A 22,754-nucleotide genomic window follows, 5' to 3' on the forward strand; every position below is an offset into this window, starting at 1 on the left:
ACACATCCACCTAGTGGCCGCTTCCTGCCACTTCACCTGTCATTTCTAAGTTGAGTGTTTGCCATCTTACTTTGTACCTCTGTTTGCAGTAATTATCGGCTAAATCAGTAGCGGGTAACCACCTACCTGGGCTCAGCTCCACCAGGTAAGGCAGTTTCTCGGGGGGGAGCAGACCCTCCTTTCCCCGCTGGACCTTGTCTTCAACTTTCCTCCCCTTCCTGCCCTGGTAGTCAGGAGGCCTCTTCTTTAGCTGGAACACCAGAGCTCCTGGGACACACACACACACACGAACACACACACAGCAAATTAAAACTTCTGCTGAAAACACCCATGACGCAAATTGAAATTGTCCTTTCCATTTGAAGAAGTAGTAATATCCAGCAATATCCACCATTGACTATAGATCCATACCACTGAAAATATGTGGAGATAATTTCAGGAGATAAGAAAAAAATCTCAAAATGTGAGCCATCATAAATAGAATGGTCAGGGGTTATTTAATGTAAAATGTATGTGTTGCATGAAAGTAAACTGGCTAAAACTTCATTTAGTACCAGGTATGGTCCTTTAAGAATAATGTACATGCATGATCAAAGCAGTCTCCCCCGAGAAGATGCTTTCGTCCTCAAGTCCCCGCCACTTTCGGGAGCAGAACTGCACGTTATGTCTCGGTTCTGCTGTCACTAGGGTTGGGCTATCGCTTCTATTTTCATAAATTCAATCGTGGCTACTCAAGATCTCCGATATGCGATCTGATCACCAGAGGGCGGCGGCGGTAGGAGGGGCGGGTGGATGGATGCCTGCCTAGCCCTTGTAATTGATTTTGCCCTGTCAACTCCCTTTCCACACCAGCGCCGAAACTGCACAGAGGCAGAGAAAGAAGGAGAGCAAGAAAGAGGGGGAGGTAGAACCATGTCACCCAGAGCAGCGGAGCTTTGCAGCTCCGCTGCTCTGGAGCCGGAGCGCAGGTTGTGCGTTCTAACAATTTAAAGAAAAAGTGTGCCCCGATACAATAACATGTGATATATTTTACAATACGTCGAATGATTTGTCCACTTGAGCGGGCAGAGCAGATACCGGCAGCTTGTGAGAAGTGGCGGAACGCACCGGTACACACTCCATAAGAGTAGTCAATATTATGGATATGGTTTGGATTGTGATATCAAAGATAAGATAATAATGTTAAACGGTACATGATGCTGTGATATGAGTACAATTATGAAAAAAGTCTGATTAGAGAAGAACGTACAGAGTGGACACTGACACAGTGGGCGGAGGAGAAGAGAGGGAAAAGGGAAATGAGACGACTCTGACGGCTCCCAAGCAAGTTTAGGTTCAAGAGATTATTTGTCACATACATATGGTCACACATAAATGCAGTGAAATGTTATAAAAAGCGTTGCATTTCTCTACAAAATTGTATTAAATATTTTGTTTTGATTTATTCCACTACTAAAAATAACATTTATAATAATTTAATGTGACTGGACTTCCTTATTAAGAAAGAAGTGTTTTTCTTTACAAATCATGCCTCGATAGTCTTACAATGGCATAGCAGTCGGTGCTGGGAAAAAAAGAATAGAAAATGCAAATCAAATCGTGGATTTAGAGAACCCTGACACCCCTAATATTTATTCATTTTATTAAATCATTTATTCTCTGTCTGGCTTTTTATTTATTTTTTATTATACAGTATATATACATATATATACACACACACACATATATATACATATACACACACATATATACATATACACACACATATATACACACATATATACATACACCCACACATATATATATACAGTACATACACCCACACACACACACACACACATATATATATATATATATATATATATATACAAACAGTACATACACACATATTTACACACACACACACACACACACACACACACACACACACACACACACACACACACACACACACACACACACACACACACACACACACACACACACACACACACACACACACACACACAGATTATCAAATCGCTTTCAATTCGACTTCTAGGGCATGGTATCACAGTCTAAATATGAGATGTATCACAAAAATGCATGAGGAACAAGCCTCCACAGCGCCACCCGTCAAAGCCTGCAAAATAACTTTTTTGGCCGCACTGTCAATGCTTGGAGATTGCAGTTTGCGCACTTTGAAGACGGAGGAAAAAAAGTGCAACTGAATCCAATCAGCGCCAGCTTAAATAGTGGTAATGACCAGAAAAAATCCATGAGGGGGCAGTGGAGAAGAGAGGAACCCAAGCTCCATTGCCTTCAGCCCCCTCACTCCATCCACTCCGCTGACGTTTGTGTTTGAAGATGTGGGGGGGGGGGGGGGACCTCTCCTACAGAGTGTGCATCGGAGCATACTCCACTTCCCCTCATGCAGGAAGATTGAGGACACATCAAACAAATATAAGCTCCATCTCACTACTTTGCAAACAAAATGTTATTTTTGGTCATGCACATACCGGATCACCAGATGTAGCATGCCCTTTAAGCATGCTGGTTGAAGTACAATATGGTTTTGGACAAACTGAAAACGCATAATAATTTTGTGTACTAAATAGTATTCAGCTATGCAATTCTTAATGCAGTGAAGTTCTACTGGGGAGGGACCAATTTCCGAATTGGCCTGTGCGATTGTGTGTTAGTGCATATGGTTGTGTGTGATGGTGCGTATTTTACCTCTGTCAGCCGGCCAGTCTCTGAAGATCTGTAGTGGACACTCTGTGTCGTCGAGGATCACCTCCTTGCCTGCCTTGTCATCTTGCTGCATCGGACAGAGGAGGAAGGCAGAATGAAGTGAAAGTCTGAAGAAATTACATTTAATACATTCAAATAAAAGTCAGGTGAATGTCTCCCAAAACTCTCAGCACAAAAAAGTTTGTAGTCCCGATTTCTTGAATTTCCACCACAATAAAGTTGTCACAAACAGGATGGCAAACTTCTCTGGCGTCTCTTTGCAATAATCCAGAGGTTGATGGGGATTCATAGGAATTCAGGGAAACACTCTCTGTACCGAACCACTGAGAGGATCTGCTTCACGGAGGATCTTTGGGGAGCAGCTGAGAATAACGCTCTCCTAAAGAACCAGGTAAGAATTCAACTAAGATCAAATATAGTCATTAGTAAAACTCTGGGAGTTGAAAGGCCTATTGCTGTGTGCTAAAATCTCGAGACCGCTATCTGTGTGAGTGCGGACATAAAAGGTAGTGCTACAACACATCTAATCCATAACATCCATCCATTAAAACAGTTTGGTCTTTCAACTAAACTGCCAATAGTTAGCTTAGAGACATCTAGCACCATGCTTAAACTATGCTGGTAAGGTAAAGAGACTCTTATTCATTCTACAACAAATATCCAGCTGGCTGTAAGAGGGCGGCTACAATGGGAACAGCTGTCGTTTGACACAAGTGGTTGTGGCGACTCCGGGTCAGAGAGCAGGGATGGGACGGCGAACAAGGCCATAGCGACGCCTTCACTGCAAATGTCCCTTGAGATAGAGATACCCCGACTGACAGGTAGGCAACCGCATGCACATCCGTGAGCTCTAGCAGCTGGGACAGCACTCAGTCTGATTGTAATTGAATTGCATTCCTTTCAAAAGGCCAGACAGTGCAATCTGTCACTCTCCTGTACTATTTGTCACCTTTTTGTGTGCCCGTCGGACCTTTTCCTGACCGACACTTTGTGTGACCCATAGTGAAAAGATCCTCTTGAACGAGGATTATCCTTCATCAGCTTTTAATAATAATAGCTTTATTTATATAGCACCTTTAAAAACACAGTTTACAAAGCTTTGACAGATGAAAGTGTTCAGATCATGAATTTAAAAGGCAAAGGAACATTAATAGACAGGAATTAAATCCATTCATTAAATTGAAAAAAGCTGATAGAGACAACAAAAATAAATAAATTCAATATGATAATAAGAAATAGAATTAAAAATGGAATAAATAAATAGATAGATGGATGGACAGACACAGACAGACAGATAAATTAATAAGTAAAAAATAAAACTAAAATAGATAAAGAAAGTGGCCGACATCACATAAAAGTACTATAAAAATGGGTTTTGAGAAGTGATTTAAAAGAAGTCACTGACTCTGCTCGCTGTATCTCCTCAGGCAGGTCGTTCCAAAGCTGAGGGGCCCTGCCAGAAAAGGCACGGTCACCCTTAGTTTTAAGTCTAGACTTTGGAACAGCCAGGAGGGCCCGGCCTGAGGATCTGAGGCTGCATTCTGGCTCATATGGGGTCAACATATTTTTTTTATGTAGCTTGGAGTCAGACCCAGACGTGCTTTAAAAGTGATCAGTAAACTCTTAAAATCCATTCTGAACCGAACAGGGAGCCAATGGAGAGAAGCCAGGATCGGGGTGATGTGATGCCGTCTTTTGGAACCGGTAAGAAGCTGAGCTGCTGCGTTCTGAACTATTTGGAGGCGAGAGAGTGACTTTTGATTGTTGCCAGAAGGGAGGGAGTTACAGTCGTCTAGTCATGATAAAATTAGGGCGTGGATTAATTTTTCAAGGTCGCTGCGCAGTGTTTTTATCATCATACACAACTTAGTAGAGTTTTCGCTGGAATAACAATGTCAAATAGCTCAATGTGATGGAACCTCAGCTGGAGTCTTTGTAGATTAGTGTGAAATCATAGATTATGGCAACAATCATTTCTATTCATCTTTTAATTTGGCTGGATTACCCTGGCGATGCAGTACTCGCGCGGGTTCTCCTTCTCCAGGCCGTATTTCTCCAGGGCCTCCACCACGGCGAAGTCGGCCATGTCGGTGGTGGACAGCAGGATGGTCTTGTAGGGGATGTTTGGCTTCAGGCTGTCGGCGTAGATCCTCAGCGTACCCCCTGAGAGGAGGGGTGTGGGCACAGGGAGAGGGATACGTGAGAAATGTGCCCAATATGAAGATTCCAGGATAGACTGGACCAAACACCAAATATCGCCTACTAGGGTTGCGGCGGTTACCGGTGTTACACTGTGTTCGAGCACACACCGATGACATCACTTGCCCACCGCCCCCATCGTCGTTTGGCTTTTCTTTTTTTTATATATAGGAATTAAACCCATTTAGTTAGTTGTCGCATATCAGCGCCGATGTTTATCAAATGAAAAAAATTCAGATTTGTAAAATACTAATGGTGTTATAAATACTTAGGAATACTTATAGTACCCCTCCACCGGTAACACGTCCGTGTTACCGGTGTTGTCATGAGTTTTTTTAACCGGTGGGAAAAATTCCTCACTGTGGCATCCCTATCGCCTACTAGTATTGTTTTTTTTACATTTATTTTCCAATTTGTCTGTACCCTGGCTCATGAGTCGGTTCGCTAGAAGCGGGTCACACACACACCTACACACCCACCCACCCACCCTTGAAAAACAGTGAAAAAATCTTTTTGAGATCTGAAGTTTGTTGAAAGAGGGAAAATCTAAGAATGTGTCTTACGTCAACCCCAGTTAATTATCACCTTGGTAAATCCCACAGGCGAGTCAGTCTGTGGGAGGAGAAGCTTCGGGAGGAAAAAATGCCCAATGCCAGTGTGGGTGAAAGGGATTTCCAACACAGTTACATAAATGGTGTGGATCCAGTTTTGCCTTTGTTTGGGTGTTTTTGTGGGGGGTTTTTTTTAACAGGCTTCCTGCAGAAATTACGTCATTGTCTAACCGCGACCTGCCCTGACCGTCACAAACACACACAGTGAAAAGGGTGTGTGGCTGGTCGGTACCTACCGCATGGGTAAGGTGGCTAAGGCTGTATTTTGAGGTCTGTCGGCAGTCTGGTAGGGTGATTTGGTCACGCTGAAGTCACCATTTGTCCTAGTTTGACAGAATCTTATTTCTGAGCTGAGCTGTATCTGGCTGCTGGAACGAGACCATTTCAGTCATACTGAAATGGTGTGCTGCTGGATTTAACAAGCTAGCTAGAGAAGTTGACACAAACGGACTATTTCAAAACCACTTTTATATTGCAATTATTTTTTAAACCAATCTTTTTCACATATAAATTCAACTCCATAACTACAATGAAGTACTGACAAAAGGTCCGGCCCAATTTTTGTTCAATTTTACGACTCATTTGATTCCGTTGGTATAATGTGCGAGTGAGTGAGGTCTGTTGGCTCTGTTGACTTAAGAAATTTAATTAATTCTGTCAAAATGATTTATTTTTGCAGAACAATACAAACTGCGGATCCCAAAAAACTATTTCGCCTAATTCTCTCACAATGATGTCTTTTGTGAACCACAAAAACAATTAACTTCTGTCAAAATGATTTATTTTGGTGGAATGCAACATGTAAATCGGTCAAAGTCTATATATATTATGCTAAATGCCCTGACCTTTTTTTCCCACATCAACTTCATCGTCTGTAATTATTTCCAGTTTCTGAGACAAAGACTTTCTCGCTCTCGCCCATTCTCACTCAATCAAAACTTCAAAGCATCTTGTTGCTTATTCAAATCGAGTAGACACTCAGTCGTCTCCATCAGGAGCTTTGTTCACAGTCAATAAAAAGCAATTGAAATAATGGAGCAAAGCGGTTGTCTGGTTGATTTCAGAAACACACACACACACACACACACACACACACACACACACACACACACACACACACACACACACACACACACACACACACACACACACACACACACACTACCAGAATCGGGCCTTCCATCGCTGCTCCTGAACTCCTGCATGCGCTTCTCCAGCTTCTGCTGCCTCCGCCTCTTCATCACCACCTCTGGGTTGGAGATCGTCCGTGTGAAGCTCGTCTCGGGCATGTCCTTGTACACCTCCGCTGCCAGCCGGCTGTTCTCTCTGCAGGGGTTGAGGGCAGTGAAGATGATTTTATAAGTTTTAATAAGTTTGTTATTAGAATGTATGAACTGTTTTTGGGTTGTTGTTTTTTTTACTTAAGAACTGGACCGGACAAAATAATAAAATCTTCCTTCTAAAAGGAAAACTCACAATCCTGAAAAAGCAAAACAGAGCATGCAAGAATGACAAAAAGGAACAAGTTTACAATTTAATCTGTCGATAATCTATAAAGGGAAAATTTTAGTTACTTACTTTTTAAAGAGATACTTGAGTTTTTTTGGGGAAATCAGCTTTTTGTCTCTATTACCCAAATTCAGACGAGGCAGTACCAGTTGTATCCCTGCGTGTGAGTATTGAGGGGATGCATGCTATCTTTGTTAGCTCAATGCAAGGCGGCAGGGGAATCAACTAGCCTAGTGCCTGTGAAATGAGCTGTTTCAATTGCGATGGGACACACAGGGATAAAATTGGCATAGACCTTCTTGCCTGAAATCCCAAAAATAAGTATCCCTTAAACAGTGACTTAGCGCACCATGAAAATGGTATTTTATTGACAGTATACATTGTACTAAGGAGTTGTTTTGGTACTTCTGACGAATATATAATTCAAGTCATGATCATCTAGCTACCAGTGGCAGTATACGGACTTATATCGAGGGAAGGTTCGACACACAGACAAATGCTGTACAAATGTGCCATGTTGCTTCCAGCTAACTTCTCTCTGAGGACAGAAGAGATGCATGGACAGGAGAAAAAAAGATGGACGATCCTTCATGTTTTTCTGTTCACGTTGCGTACCCATCCTCCCTGCTGAGCGTCTGCTCATCCCCGTCGGGGATGCGGGCAAACTCCTTCTCTCTCTTCTTCTCCTTCTTCTTCTCTTTCTTGGACAGGGTGCGCTTGAAATTCTGGATGACGCCGTCCTTCTCTTTCTCTGGACCGTTGCTCTGTGTCTTCTGTTGGACGGAGGGTCAGAGGGAGAAAGAGAAATTTAGAGATGAGAAGATGGCAGGAGGAGTAACGGAGAGGAGAGGAGAGGGAGGGATAGAGAGAGACGGAGCATATAAGGTCCGGTCTTATTGCCGAGTATGATGTCAAGTGCATATAAAGCTCAACAATAAAACAAAGCTATTGGGTAAAAGTCTGAAAAGTTATAGAAACATATCGCAGAAAAAACACAGTTCTTCGCACACCTATATAGAGGGGACAAGCGTGAAGGAGAAAAACTGGAAGCCCTCGAAATAAGAAGCAGCATTCAAACCAACTAAAAACACTCACACACAGCCTTAAATAAATGGTTAGACAGAACCTGACAGACAGACAGACAGACAGACAGTCTAGACTTGTTCTAGACTGCTTGTGTGCAGGGCTGCCCCCTGAAAGTCGACAAGTCGAATCATCAGTTGGAAACCCCGTCAGATTGTGATTCTTCAAGATCTTTTTTTTTTAGTCAGTTAGTGTGCATTACAATAACAGGATAAAACAGATAGAAGCTCAGAAAATGCACAGAGATAACAATGGGGAATAATAAATAAGTTAATATAATATTAATATATTTTTATATGTGTGTGAATCAAACATGGCTCTCCGTGCGCCCCGATTGCCCCCATTCCACCAAATAAAATAAAATAAAAACGGCGTGGGGGCGGGGCACCGTTTTTATTAATAATCTGAACGTTGACTCGTTCAGATTATTTTCTGCGCATTACGCATGGAGAGGGGGTGATTGGGGAGAGTGTCATAGAGAAAATGTCCCCATTATGCACTTTCGTTCTATAAGGAGACATAAAATCAAATAACCTACATCAAAAATAAAAACACACTGTTTCGGCGCGCGAATCGCAGGCGCCTCATCGCTGCCGGGCGCATCGTCGTATGGTCAGAGAGGGAGACAGGTGTGCAAAATGCGCCCCGATCGCTCCCCCTCTTCTAGGGATGGCGCCCTAGGCGGCCACCTATCTCGCCTATAGGAAGAGCCAAGCCAGCCGCCCCCTGCCATCGAGTCGTCGAATATTGTCATTGAAAAGCCGAATCCGATTCAACTGACAAAATTCGGAGTCGGGTACAGCCCTACTTGTGTGTACCTTGGGCAGGATGTCGTTTTCGTTCTTGAGGACAAAACGTCCTTCCCTGTCGTCCTTGTTCCAGTTGAGCTGTACCACCAAAGGCTTCTCATCCAGGTCCAGCTTGCGCTCTTCTAACACAGAGGGAGAGACGCCGTTACACACACACACACACACACACACACACACACACACACACACACACACACACACACACACACACACACACACACACACACACACACACACACACACACACACACACACACACACACACTTTTTCTTTTAATTTAATCACAATACGATGGCGCTGAATGACAATAAATTCTAGCTTCATTGAGTCATCACCCATGCCTGCCAAGAACACGCCAAGATGGACTCACCCCCACTAACGTGGACCTCGTACAGGGAGTATTTTGGGGAGGAGAGCATCCTCATGTCGGGCCGGAACTTCTCGGCCAGCGTCTCGATGACGTCCTGGGTGGTGGCCGTGCTCGACACGCGGATGCACTTCGTGGCAAAGTTCCCCGCCACGCGGTCCTGGAAGTAGAAGCGCATCACGCCGTGAAACTCCAGGTCCTGAAGCACAACAGAGCGGGAGAAAGGAAGAGGTAATTAGTGGATGAGTCGTCCCTTTTCTGTTATACGATGACGCTTACGTTTCAAGGACTCCAGCCCATTTCTCCTCCTCAGTTTTCCTACAAAGTAAAAAGGGGGCGTGGCCTGAAACGTCCCATTACAAACTGGTATACAATAATAAACAGCAGATTTTCACCAAGCAAAGGTATAAGTATAAAGAGAAAGAAAGTATAACGATTCATGTTGTTAGAATAATTGCAATACTGTCAAATTAAATAGACAAATGCTGCAATCGCACGGTCGCCAAAAGCCAGAACAAGACTCAAGAAATTGGTTTGATCAATTTGGTTCGTGGTGAGCTGCTTTAGAGAATTATGTTGCCGTTAATAGCCAAAGTTAACACATTTTTTACCTTTACTGTTGGAATCCATTATCCGTCAGAAATGCAGAGCATGAGTTTGGAATTTTTTGCAGTGTGGCAGGGAGCACCGCACCATAAAAATACAGGAATTGGCTCAAAAATGCAAAAAGATTATAAAAATTGGAAGTGGCCCTCACAGAGATAAAAATGGTGATTTCCTGGTTGGACACTAATCATCGTGGACGTTCAAATCTGTCGTGCGTGGCCATGAATTGATGGTTCAACCGAGCAGTGTCTGCTTGTGTCGTGGGAGACGCCGACGTGACGCTCTGAGCGATAGTGCCGCGCAGATTAGCAGAGAGCGTCCGTGGCATTTGAAAAAGTTCGGCCTGGATGCTTGGAGACTTGTGCTACTTCTAGATCAATTCTGCACGTATCATTATTACGTGCGCACGCACGCCGTAGAGAGCGTGACAGTGTCTCGTGTTTTCAAAACATCCATATCTGGTCCACAAGACGAGACGACATTGTACAAATATTGACGAGATACATGGAAAGAGAGAGAAAGCAGGGTTGTGCATCTTTATGTGGTTCTGACGAGGGGTGAACAGACTGTTACCTCCCAATGGACACACTCCCTATCAACAACGCTGATCTGATCTCACAGAACACATCCATAGACACATGGACACACATTCATACATTCAACACAGAGACAAACAAGTGACAAAGATTTCAGAAGACAAGGTGTGTATTGTCTACGCTGGATAATGCAGTAAATATTGGGCCAAGTGATCAACAATCTCCAGTATTTCTTGGCATCGTTCTGTTTGGCCAAGCAAGCTGAGCTAGCAAACCAATATATACTCAAACAATTGGAACTTGTTTGTGTCAAAACATTGAGTCTGACGGCACTTTTATAGCTTTGGGCACTCAGCTAACTCCCATTCCACTCCCAGCTCATAGCGGGAACAGAGGCATGGAGTCAGAGAAGCTGCAGACAACGGAGGAAGTTGTGTCCAAAATGCAGACAGAAAATCAAGTGGGGAAAGTGACAAAATGGGACTGGATTTATTTTGTTATGCTTGTAGTCTGGCTCAATGTCGCGCACGCGGCATTATCGGATTAGTATATGTACGTCATGAGTAAATAGCCAATCAACGCCGTATTCCATATTTGTGGGAGAAACGTGGGAAAGAGGAACACAGAGAGAGATGCATGGCTGAGAAGAGAGGCTGTTTGTTCAAAGGTAAGGGTTAGGCTTGGGCGACTGTACAAAATTCAAATCGGAAGAAAGATATATGATTTTATACGCATGCGCACGGGGGGCACGCAGATAGAACATGATGTAATGTGGCAAAAACAGTCTCCCCATTCCTCCCAGTTCCTCATGAATATATCTTGCCCAGACTGTCTGGGCAAGATATATTCATGAGGAACTCCTCATGAACCTCGGCACAGCTGCCATGTGCGCGCAGTGGCTCCGCTGTGCTTCTCTGTTTGCCCAGAGCGGCAAAAGGCCTAGAACCGAAGCTCCATGTGAATTTTTTATTTTTTCAGCACCTGCCCCTCATAAAGTCTCTGCAAGGGCCTGTAGAGGGGAAGTGAGACCCGATCACCAGTGGTTACTCGACAGCTCAGCTCAACATCACAATCTTTATGATCTATTTATGACTGAATATCCAGTTATATTTTTTTTGTAGTGCTAATGTTACTCCGTTGAAAATGCCTTAACTTGTAATGTTTAGATATAGCCTACTAGCAGAAAAAAAGGGATTTTACAGGACGCCCTGTGCAATACAGGGCAAAAGTGATAAGGGATTTCTTTCAACAGAGATGAAAGCAATGGCTTTTAAATCAGTCACTTATCTCTTTAGCCCGAGTGCCCGCATAATGGACTTTGTTGCAGTAAAAGATAGCTAACGCTATCGTTCGTTGAGTTTATTTATGCAGTGATATTTTTGTGTAACGTTAGTACTAATGCAACTAGCTAACCCATTACTTGCCCATATGAGTTTTATTTTTATACATGTTATAGTTGATGATGGTAATGATGGGAGCTAGCTACCTAACATTAGGAGGTTTAGCAAAGGTAACATAACTTTTTCCGTTAACTTTACTAAACAGGCTAGCTAGCAAGTTACACGAAGGTGAGTGTTATTCAATACCAATAGCTAACACTGACTCTCATAACTAATTACCTAATTTTACTTGAATGCGTTAGCTACTGTAACGTTAGCAAGTTTATTTGTTGAACGTTAACTGAGCCAGCTGGCTAGCAAAAACCTTGACAACATTATTTCTTGCACATCACTTACCAAGGCTGGTTATACTCTGTAAGCATGATGCAATAGCAGAAACACTCTGCCAATAATGACATTGTTATGAATGACGGGTTCCCTGTTATCATAACATTACATAACATTCATAGAATTGAAACCAACTTACACCGACTTTCCAAGGCTTTTCTGCTGTAAAAAGTGAAACATTTGCGCTGTAAATTTTTTTGCATATTTTAGTGTTTTTCCCCTCTTAATTTCTCTTTCGAAACCCCCTTTCATTACAGATGGATGCACCACAGAAAAGGCCAAGAAGTGCAGTATCGGAGTATTACACTTAACCAGGGAAGGCAGTGTGCAATACATGCAAAGCAAATGACATTATGGGAGTAAAAAATACTTCAAACCTTTGGTCTCATCTTAGGATTCATCACAGTGCAACGATACAGCACAGAAGAAACAAGAAACTGAATTTCAGCAGAAGGCAATGACTCTGTTTCAGTCTATAATACAGGAAATGTTTCAGAGACAAAGAAAGTGGACAAAAATCAAAACGTTTTGAAATGCTAATCACAGAGATGATAGTTACTGACAACCAACCTTTCACAGTGGTGTCTGATGCTGCCTTCAAGCAACTCATGGCTGCAGTTGAACCGAGATACTCAGTGAAAAGTGAAAAGTATTATCACACAGAAATGCCAAAAAATATTCTGAAGATAAGATGAAAGCCCTGATCCAACCAGGGAAAGCTGGCGGCTCACTCTTTTTCACTACAGACTGCTGGTCTGGGACAACAGCCACTGATGAGCCTCACATGCCACTTTATTGACAGTGAATGGACCAGAAAGCCGGTGGGTTTAAACACAAGGGCGTTGCATGGGTCCCATACTGCAGCGTTCCTCAGCAGGCCTGAGGATTGGACCGTGTAGCGCTTGCGCTTCGAGACAGTGGCGCAAATACTGTATGGGGCAAGGAATGAGGCTCGCTGAACTGCCAGACCTCAGCTGCACTGCGCACTCTTTACAACTCAACATTTAGAAGGACCTTGAACTGCCACAACACAACCGAACCTAGGCCACCGCAACAAGGTGGAGCTCAACGCTCCGCATGTTGCAAAGAATGTTTGAGCACACGCGTGCTCTTAGCATCTACTCAGGCAAACACAGAGGATTTACATTTCCTACTGCTAGCCAGTGCCACGTTTGTTTCCAATTTTGTCCAAACGCTCACCCCAATAGAAGAAGTGGCACTAGAAGCGAGCCGTTACAATTCGTCAGCGTCATGCATCACTCCCTGTCTGACAGTACTGATGGTACTTCAAGATGATGAAGGGCCATCGACACAAGGCATCAGAACGCTCAGGGAAGTTATGACAGAGAGTTTGAGTCCAAACGTTTCTCAAAACTTGAAAAAAAAGGAAAAAAAACAAAAAAAAACGTGGTGCTGGAAAGTCTTAGATCCCCCTTCTAAGAACCATGCATTCTCAATCCCCTCTAAGGCTACATTGAACAAGGCCAAAGAATGGCTGAAAGAGGATGTACAACAGGAAGGTCAAGCTGCACAAGGAAGCAATGAGAAAGAGAAACCCAAAAAGGCCATGGACCGACATCTAACCGCATTGATGAGACGTTCCGTTCTCTGCCCGTTAGCCAAAGCCTGCCTGGATGATGAGCTACATCTCCACCTCAAGGAGCCAGTGATTGACAGGCTAAAGAGGGGTCCGGTGCAACGGTGGAGACAGAATGGAGTGCGCTTCAAGTTACTTGCTTCACAAGCCAGAAAATGTCTCCGCTCAGCAGCCTCCTACGTGCCAGGTGAGCGTGTATTTAGTGAAGGCGCAGCAATCTATGAGAAACAGGAGCCGTCTCACAGGCGATTATGCGGAACAACTGTGCTTTCTGCACCATAACTTGGTGCTGTTGAATTGGGAGTACTGAGGGGTTATTGGGGACAGGGACTTGGAGAGAAGGGTTCAATTTTGAATTTAAGTTTTACTTTTATCGATTTTTACTTTATTTATTTATTTTTACGGGGGGGGACTGATAAACATTATCTGTAAACAGTAAAATGTACCTGTTTTGGGGATCTATTTAGTTTATTATTTTTATCTACAGGTACTCCTCACGTAACGATCTACCTGTTTAACGACCAGCTCTCTGACCAGTCGGTATTCTGTCGGTGTGCTGCGTACGATACCGCGGCGTGGCAGCATCTCAGCGTCAAGCATTTCATCACACATCACACTTATATATACTGTACACACTATATATACTATATGCACTACTTACACTATATACATTAAAGACACTGTATGCATCTCATCCTCATTCTCAGTCTCAGTCTGTCTCGTTCCCAGTCTGTCAGTATTCACTACACTAGCGTTCGCCATCGTCATGCCCCCTTACTGTGAAATAACGCGGGTCCTCGCTTATTATTTGCTTAACGACCTGGTTGTAGGAACGGAACTCTGTCGTAAAGTGAGGAGTACCTGTATTTAAAAATTCAGTTCCGTTTACAAGAAATGGAGCTAGAAGCTCCCTACACTTTATTTTTCAAAATATACGTTTTCTTGCTATTCTTGATTACTAACCTTAATCGGCCCTGAAAAAAAAAACATATCGGTCGACTCCTAGTCAACACAATCCGCACATTGCTCTGTGTGACTTTGCTATATACTGGGCACAAGTGTGTTCTCCTCTCACTACGTACACACAAGTGTACGTAGTGCTAAGGGAGAGCTGCCATTGGCTGGCAGCCAAGAAGTGAAGCATGTCAGAATATGGTGCTGTGGTGTGACAATAAGAGAGCCATTGCATCATTCTTAGCAATGCTACACCAGCCTACTCCGACACACACACACACACACACACACACACACAAAGATTAATGAAGCATTTATTCACTATGCTGCTACGTGCCAAGGGGAAGTCATTGGGGCCATGTGTACATAAGATTATCCCGAGGGGTGGGTGGGTGTGTGTGTGTGTGTGTGTGTGTGTGTGTGTGTGTGTGTGTGTGTGTGTGTGTGTGTCTGTGTGTGTGTGCGCACACACACACACACACTAACACATGCAGCATCCCAGTTAAACTTTGAGGTTGACCGCATCAAACATAAACATCAAATCTTCCATTTTATGTAATTTATCCCACCCCACTATGTTAGTCTATAAAAATTAAGTGCCAAAAGGCTTCAGTCAGCCGTGTGGTTATGCATGGTTCCTCAGTTCCGATTAGAGTGATCTCTTCACCAAACAAAGCAAATAAAAATTCTTGATGTATTTAATTTACCCGGTTTCCGGCTGCTGCTCTGTTGCGGAGCAGTTCACTTCTGAAAAAATTCCCGCCCTCGTTCTCATGGTGCAACGGCAAAAGCCCCGCAGCCAAGCACAGTCTGCGGCCAGGTGGTTGGGAAACCCCACACTAGAGGACTGTGCAACTCTGGCGTGATGGCCAGGTGACTTGAAACCCTGTATCTCAGCTCAAGCTTGTGGAGGAAATCTTTGTTTTTATTTATTTTTTCTTCCCTAAACAGTATTTTGTCACAGTACCCGGAGCTCTTTCACCAAGGAAGAGCTTGTGAACATCATGGTTACAACCCCTGTGGATTTATTTCCCACTTTCATCGCCATATCAGTGGTATTACTGGACAGACAGTGAAACGCCGGAGGAGAGGGATATGCAGCGGCGCGCTCGTGCGTCTCCACCGACGCAGACTTTGCACACCGTTACTGGGAAAATCTCTCTAATGTCCGTTCAGTGTGCAACAAACTGGATGAACTTATAGTGAACTTTATTGCTCATCACATATGAACTGGTTCACTAACGTTAGCCAAACATTTATAATCAATTATTTATAAATAAATAAAACTACGCAATCAAATGGCAATTTCAGCATTCGAATAGTGTTTATATATATATATATATATATATATATATATTCAAATTATATTAAAATTTTGTTCTGCAGCCCGAGTGTATTTGTATGTATGTATGTATGTATGTATGTATGTATGTATGTATGTATGTATGCGTGTGTGTGTATGTATGTGTGTGTGTGTGTGTGTGTGTGTGAGACGAGGAAACTTTATCGCGAACAGACGACGGTCATAGAAAATAAGTCAATTTTAACGCATTTTGTGAAGGCTTTCCATGATAGGAGGAAATGCCCTTGGGCAAAAAGTAAGCAGTTTAAATGTTCCAACTCTAAGGTGCCTTTTCGTTGCCCTCTTGCTCACCAAGCTATGTGTCCACGAAAAAATATCCATGACAACAAAGTCCATCAATAATAGTTAATAGTTAAGGCTGGCTGAATAGCTCTCTGACCAGTCAGTATTACGCTGTATGCTGCGTACAATACCGCAGCGTCTCAGCGGCAAGCATCTCATCGCGCATCACCCTTTATATACTATATACACAATATACTGTATACTATATACACATCTCATCACCGTTCTCAGTCTCAGCCTCGTTCCCGCAGTCTGTCAGTATTCACTACACTAGCGTTCACAATCGCCACCCCCCCTTACCGTGAAGTAACGCAGGTCCTCACTTATCGACCAATGCGCATAATGACCTGGTCCTAGGAACGCAACTCTGACGTTAAGTGAGGAGTACCTGTATATACCCGCATATATACACCTGATGAGGTAATGGTCAGACATGTAAATCAGCCAGGCACATACAGTAGATCTGTAGGGCAGCTCCAGACTAACAAGTACGAAGGGAAAAATGCTTCTTATCTTGATCAGCCTCTCCCTCTCTCCCTCTCCCCCTCTCTTCCTCCCCCTCCCCCTCCCTCCGTCTCTCGTACCCTTCGTTAGGAGAACCCTGCTTGGGCTGTAGTTTGATTAATGTTTAACTATGAACTACCATACAGATACCACAGCGAAGGCAACCAAACAGAAGCAGCAGCTAGCACTCTGTTTTCTGCATTTTAGCAATTGTGACTGCAGGAGAGAGAAACACAAAAGATAATAAGCTGCTGCACTGTGTGTGTGTTCCTCTTCTATGCTTGATGCCATTTTTCTGCCCAATCATCAACTTTCCTTTAGAACAAGGACTGGAGAACACACACACACACACACACACACACACACACACACACACACACACACACACACACACACACACACACACACACCCCTAAATAACATGCCTCGCCGCAACATTTTGTTGACACTGCTGTGGCGTGCTTGTGTGTGCGTGTGTTTAGTTGTATGTGTTTATTTGGTCTCACAAAGGCATTGTTAATGCTATGTCTGAGCCGTGCTGTCTGCTAAAGAGAGAGAGCGAGAGACAGAGCAAGTGTGTCTCAATTGGATTAGTAAGCATTTTGAATTTGAATTCATAAGCAGATGCTGAAGTATCATGTGACCTGTGCAATCACCTAAGGAAGATCCCACACTTCCTGCTCCTACGTCCTCTCTGTTCCCATCAGGTGGGTTGGCATTGGGAGTTGACTTGTCATTGACTGTGAGCCGACTAGGTAAGGCAGGCAGGAAAAAACAGCTTGGACCACGTGTCACTTCACCAGAGCCACGCAGCTCTGAGGATTTAAAAACATTTCCATCTTTCAGTTTCATCGGGTTATTGTGTTTTGTTTGCTTGTGGCAAATTGCCTCTTTCAAGAGACATACTTTAAATGCTCTGAAGAACGTTTGAGGCAACATGCCCAGACAGAGTTACCTTGTTTCTTTCCCAAAGGGGAGTTTGTGCCCAAAGGAAAAGTCACAAGACATCCTTCAAATAGATAACAGATCTGTCTCATATGCAAGCATGGTTCTCAGCACCTGTGTATCTGCCAGGGAACTTAAAGCACCTTATAGCCTCCATGAAAAACTCAGACGAGTCTGTCACATTGTCACACACAAAAGGCCAAAACAACAGTAAATGAAGTCCTTCTGAACACAATTTCCCCACTACAACTCTATTTTTCCATAACCAAACCCATACTTTAAAGAGCGGCTATGCGTGAACTCCTGGAGGACTCCTGTATTTTATAAGTCCAAAGCAAAGTCTCCGCCCGCTAATACAACAGCAGCGTTTCAGAGTTTTTTTATTTACTGAGGCCGGGGAGGTGTAGGGAACTTCTCTGAGCGTAGAAGAAGCCATTCATCTTTGTGTGGACGTGATCTGTGATTAGAACAAAAAGACCAGTTAATCATATTAGCGGCTAGCTCAGCTGTTTGTCTCACCGCACTGCTGTTACAGTGTGTGTGTGTGTGTGTGTGTCTGAATGTCGTGCACATTTATGCATGTGAAAGCGTGATTGGTGGATTGTCTTCACAGTATGAACACATACATAGAATAGGTGCTGGCCTATGAGAAAGAGAAATAAAAGAGGGTAAAAGAGGGACACATTCAAGGAGAGAAAGAACTCCCACGCCCACACGTACTGTACCCTCGCCCTCGTTTCCCACAGCCTCCATGCACCCAACACGACAGAAATCCTATACTGCATGGGGCCCTTGTTGACGACAACGGCAACGCTTAGCGCAGCACTCTACAGACACATGCAAAACACAAACGCAGCAGCGGCCCTGGTGTTCATCCAGTCAATAGTGTTAATCTAATGTTCAGTGGACCCTGTCAGCATTATACTGAAAAGGATAAAATAGAATAAGATAATCTAACAATGTATTAATCCTGGGGGTGGGGTTTTCAGAAAAAACTTAAATAAAGTAATAGTCATTCCAAAAGACAGATCTATGTTGCTCCTGCTGAGGAACAGGCGTTCTGGTTCGGCTCGCTCCTGGTCCTGTGGCAGCACATTCCGCTATGTTAACAGGGCATGTTGTTTGCAGAAAATATTTCAATTTAGCAAGCATTTCACATTTCACTATTTTCAGAAGTGCAGCACCTGAGTTCCCATTCTGCCGCAGAATAACTGCTCAGAAGCAGAAATGATGGTGGGGGCGTTGCGAGAGTCGATAAAGGGAACAACTGGTGACGCCGGCAGAGAACAAAGAGATCCATTTAATGCAAAATTAGACACTTGTGCACCCTTCCAACCCCCGCTCCCTCTCCGTAATCCCAAATCCCTAGTTGTCTGATAGAGAGAGGCAAAAAGAGTCGAGTGGAAAGAGTGAGCGCAGGAGTTTCCACAGACACGGGTGGAGCTGATAATGACTGACACACACACACACACACACACACACACACACACACACACACACACACACACACACACACACACACACACACACACACACACACACACACACACACACACACACACACACACACACAACCCAGGGAAATGTGTGACCAATGTCTGTGTTGTGATTTACTGCTGGAATGTGGGTGACTGTGGGCTGCTGTTGTCAAGTTTGCGCCACCCCTGGCAACAGTTACCTTGGAGACCTTGGCCCAGCTGGGCAAAGCAATCTAAGGGGCCCTGCGCAGGTAAAACAGTGGAATTCCAATTTCTTCTGCTCTCATTATCTTATTTTCCATACATTCTGAGCTACCAACAACTAACAGGTCAACAGATGAATGCCTTGCACACATTAATTCACACATGGGAGCGACGTAGTTCATCCATGGTCGACAGTGCTTTGATCAAGAGCCAAAACAGGTGGCTGTGGCGGTGGTGAACGCCTGGACCACACCAGGAGCGACATCGTCAGTGACACGTTATCAACACGAAAGCAGCGCATCATTTGACGATTTGTCAATTCCTTCCGGGTCATCTTTATTCCAAATATGATGTGCAACCTTTCAACCTTTTACTTTGCATTTGCACTCTTTATTAGGCCAGTTGGTTAGCGCTTGAGTTTAGGGTTCATTGTTTATATTTCACACATCAGCTTCTGGAAAGAAAATGTGTTTTATCGCTGGAATGAGTAATCTATATATACACATTGCAGCTATTAACAGCAGGAAGGCGGTGCCAGTTTTCCGTGGGTCCGATGGAGAAACCAGAGGATGCAGGAGATTTACACAATCTCTATATATGTATTGATTCAGCTGTTTTTGTAATAAAGTGTTTTCTGATTATTTTTTGTTATCAGTTATTTGTGGTTTGATTAATAAATGAAGAGAAACATGCTAAATGGATATAATTCTTGTACATTTGATAAAACAAATTTATAACTTAATAATACCTTAAAAAACCGACAGATTTCTCTACTACACAAATCTACTGCTTGACAATTCAGTTTGAATAGAGCCACATGTAGTGACTCCAAGCAGCAAGGAGACCACGCCCCTTCCACGGTGTTCAGTGTTGGACAGGTACGGTACACCAGACCAATAAAGTTTATAAAACTATTTCCCAGGTATGAAATAAAATATAAAGTCTATTCTGGGTCTGATATTTGTTTCCCTACAGGACTGATGATATTTTCTTTACATTAGTGAGGTTTAATTTGTTGTGGGGGAAAATGTATTAGCTTGTAGTGTGTAATCCACGTTAGGACCGCATATCAGCGATTTTATATAAAGATATGGTTGGTGCATGCCAGGCTTGCTAATAAAATATTTTTACTAGATACATCTTTTGAATGGACCTCTATGGGGTGAACCTCTCTGTGCTGAAGCTCCTACCAAGATTCTGGGCCGTGGTCGGAGAGCCACAAGCACCATGACCGTTCCCAGATCTACTTTGTGCAAGAACTTTGACATCTGATGGACAAGGGGGGTTGAGCAACAGGGAGGTACTGCAGACATGGGAGGGGAGTTGGTTTATTGTAAACTTGAAAAGGTCCTGGAAGTAACATTCATTTGCCATTAGTGAAAACAGAGTATTTCACAATGAGTATTTCTTTATGTCGTTTATCATTTTAAAAACAAACATCTGCGAAGGGAATTTCAGTAAAAAAAAAAAAAAAAAGAAAAGTGCTAACGTGTTTGGCTTTCCGTCTTCTTCTTCCCCCCCCGTTTGGTGGAAAGGAGGTAGCTGGGAAAATGTATTGGCTCCAAACCTGGTTGCACTCCTGCACTATTCTAACACTTATTAGAATCCCACTGTGTCTGTTGCGTATCTATTGCTCACCTATAACCAGTGAATATAGTTTTATTGTTAAATTAAGCCTGCTTCAATTCACTGACCCTTAACAAACAACAGCTATTCCTTTCCAAGTGGTAGGATATGCTAGGGTAGCAGACCACACACACACACACACACACACACACACACACACACACACACACACACACACACACACACACACACACACACACACACACACACACACACACACACACACACACACACACACACACACACACACGATAAGACCTACAGTGCACTGTGAAGAAAAGCACAAGGAGGCACAGAATTCCAAAACAGTCGCGTCAAGGCACAGAGAGCTATCAGGGTGAGGATTAGAAATTTCTAAAGGCTCCTCTTTGATCTCGGATTTCTCCGCTCAACGGTGGGGGTTAGTATGAGTATGACTGATGAGCGTGACATGTCATCACCCATATTCTGATCTCCTCAATAGTTATATATATATTTCAATTCATCCATTTTCATTTATTCACCTGCTCACCTCTCTTCAGGTTGTTTCTGACACACACGCACACGCACACACGCAGTGTATTAACGGCACTGCATCATAGGGTAATGCCCTGCCGTAGAATTTTCTCCAGCAAAACGTAAAGCTCTTCCCCTTACAGAACCTTGGACAAGCTCATGAAAAAAAGCTAAGCTCTCTCTCTTTCTGTAATGGCGCAAGAAATACAAAGGGAGTCTTCCACACATCAAAGCCTCTGCTACACACACAGAAATAGATGCACACAAACCCTGATGCCCCTCCTGTCCTTGATGTGGACAGTGAACTTCCTCTTCATGCTTGTTGACAAAAACAACACACACACACACACACACACACACACACACACACACACACACACACACACACACACACACACACACACACACACACACACACACACACACACACACACACACACACACACACACACACACACACACACAGGAGGGAGGTTGGCAGCCAGGAAAGAAGGACAAGAGGAAGGAAAGATGGGCGAGACATTGAGGCAATGAGGAAGAAGGGCCTCAGTGGGACTATCCATCACTCAAATAGACAAGCTCTGCAGTGTGTGTGTGCGCGCGTGTGTGTATGTGTGTGTGTGGGTGCGTGTGGGTGTGCGTGTGCGTGTCTCCCTAGACGCAAGCGTCAGCTGTTTTAATCCCCCTGCAGGTCAGTTCGGGGACAAATGTAGGTGTATGAACATGTGTGTGTATATGCACTTGACTAGTGTGTTTTACATGCCCTTTCTCTACTGCGTATGAATGCTGACTAGCATGACAAGCAGCATGTCACGCGTCCCTATAATGGATTAGTTGAGAGAAGCGCCGTTATTTTGTGGTGGTTGGGTAGCTTGGGACTACAGAGTGGCTTAAGAGCTGAACCGCTGCATTCCAACATGTCTCACTTAAACATTATGTCAGTGGTATTCATACCTGCACACACCCAACTCTCACCACCACAAGAGAAAGCGGGGAAGTAAGCTGGGTCACCCCTACACGACAAGCACTTCCAATACACAAATGTGTTCTCAAAACCTCTGGATCCCTGTTACGCCTGAAATAATACTTATAATAATACTGATAATAATACTTCAAGACACGGCC

General features: G+C 43.6%; 1 protein-coding gene across 11 annotated transcripts in view; it reads right to left on the reverse strand.

Annotated features, from left to right (window-relative positions):
- The window catches only part of afdna (afadin, adherens junction formation factor a), a 112,514-nt gene that overhangs the window by 60,733 nt on the left and 29,027 nt on the right, over nt 1-22,754 (reverse strand). For 9 of the 11 annotated variants that reach the window (XM_080024513.1, XM_080024517.1, XM_080024516.1 and 6 more), the window contains exons 2-8: nt 9,316-9,511; nt 8,954-9,066; nt 7,668-7,825; nt 6,709-6,869; nt 4,739-4,896; nt 2,716-2,800; nt 127-267 (exon numbers count right to left, since the gene is read on the reverse strand). In XM_080024513.1, the coding sequence (XP_079880639.1) occupies nt 127-267; nt 2,716-2,800; nt 4,739-4,896; nt 6,709-6,869; nt 7,668-7,825; nt 8,954-9,066; nt 9,316-9,511 (1,012 nt within the window). The remainder of the gene's footprint in view (nt 1-126; nt 268-2,715; nt 2,801-4,738; nt 4,897-6,708; nt 6,870-7,667; nt 7,826-8,953; nt 9,067-9,315; nt 9,512-22,754) is intronic. The other 2 variants (XM_080024510.1, XM_080024512.1) reach the window with 1 other exon arrangement.

The sequence above is a fragment of the Zeus faber genome, assembly GCF_960531495.2.
Source record: "Zeus faber genome assembly, chromosome: 2".
Classification (NCBI taxonomy): domain Eukaryota; kingdom Metazoa; phylum Chordata; class Actinopteri; order Zeiformes; family Zeidae; genus Zeus; species Zeus faber.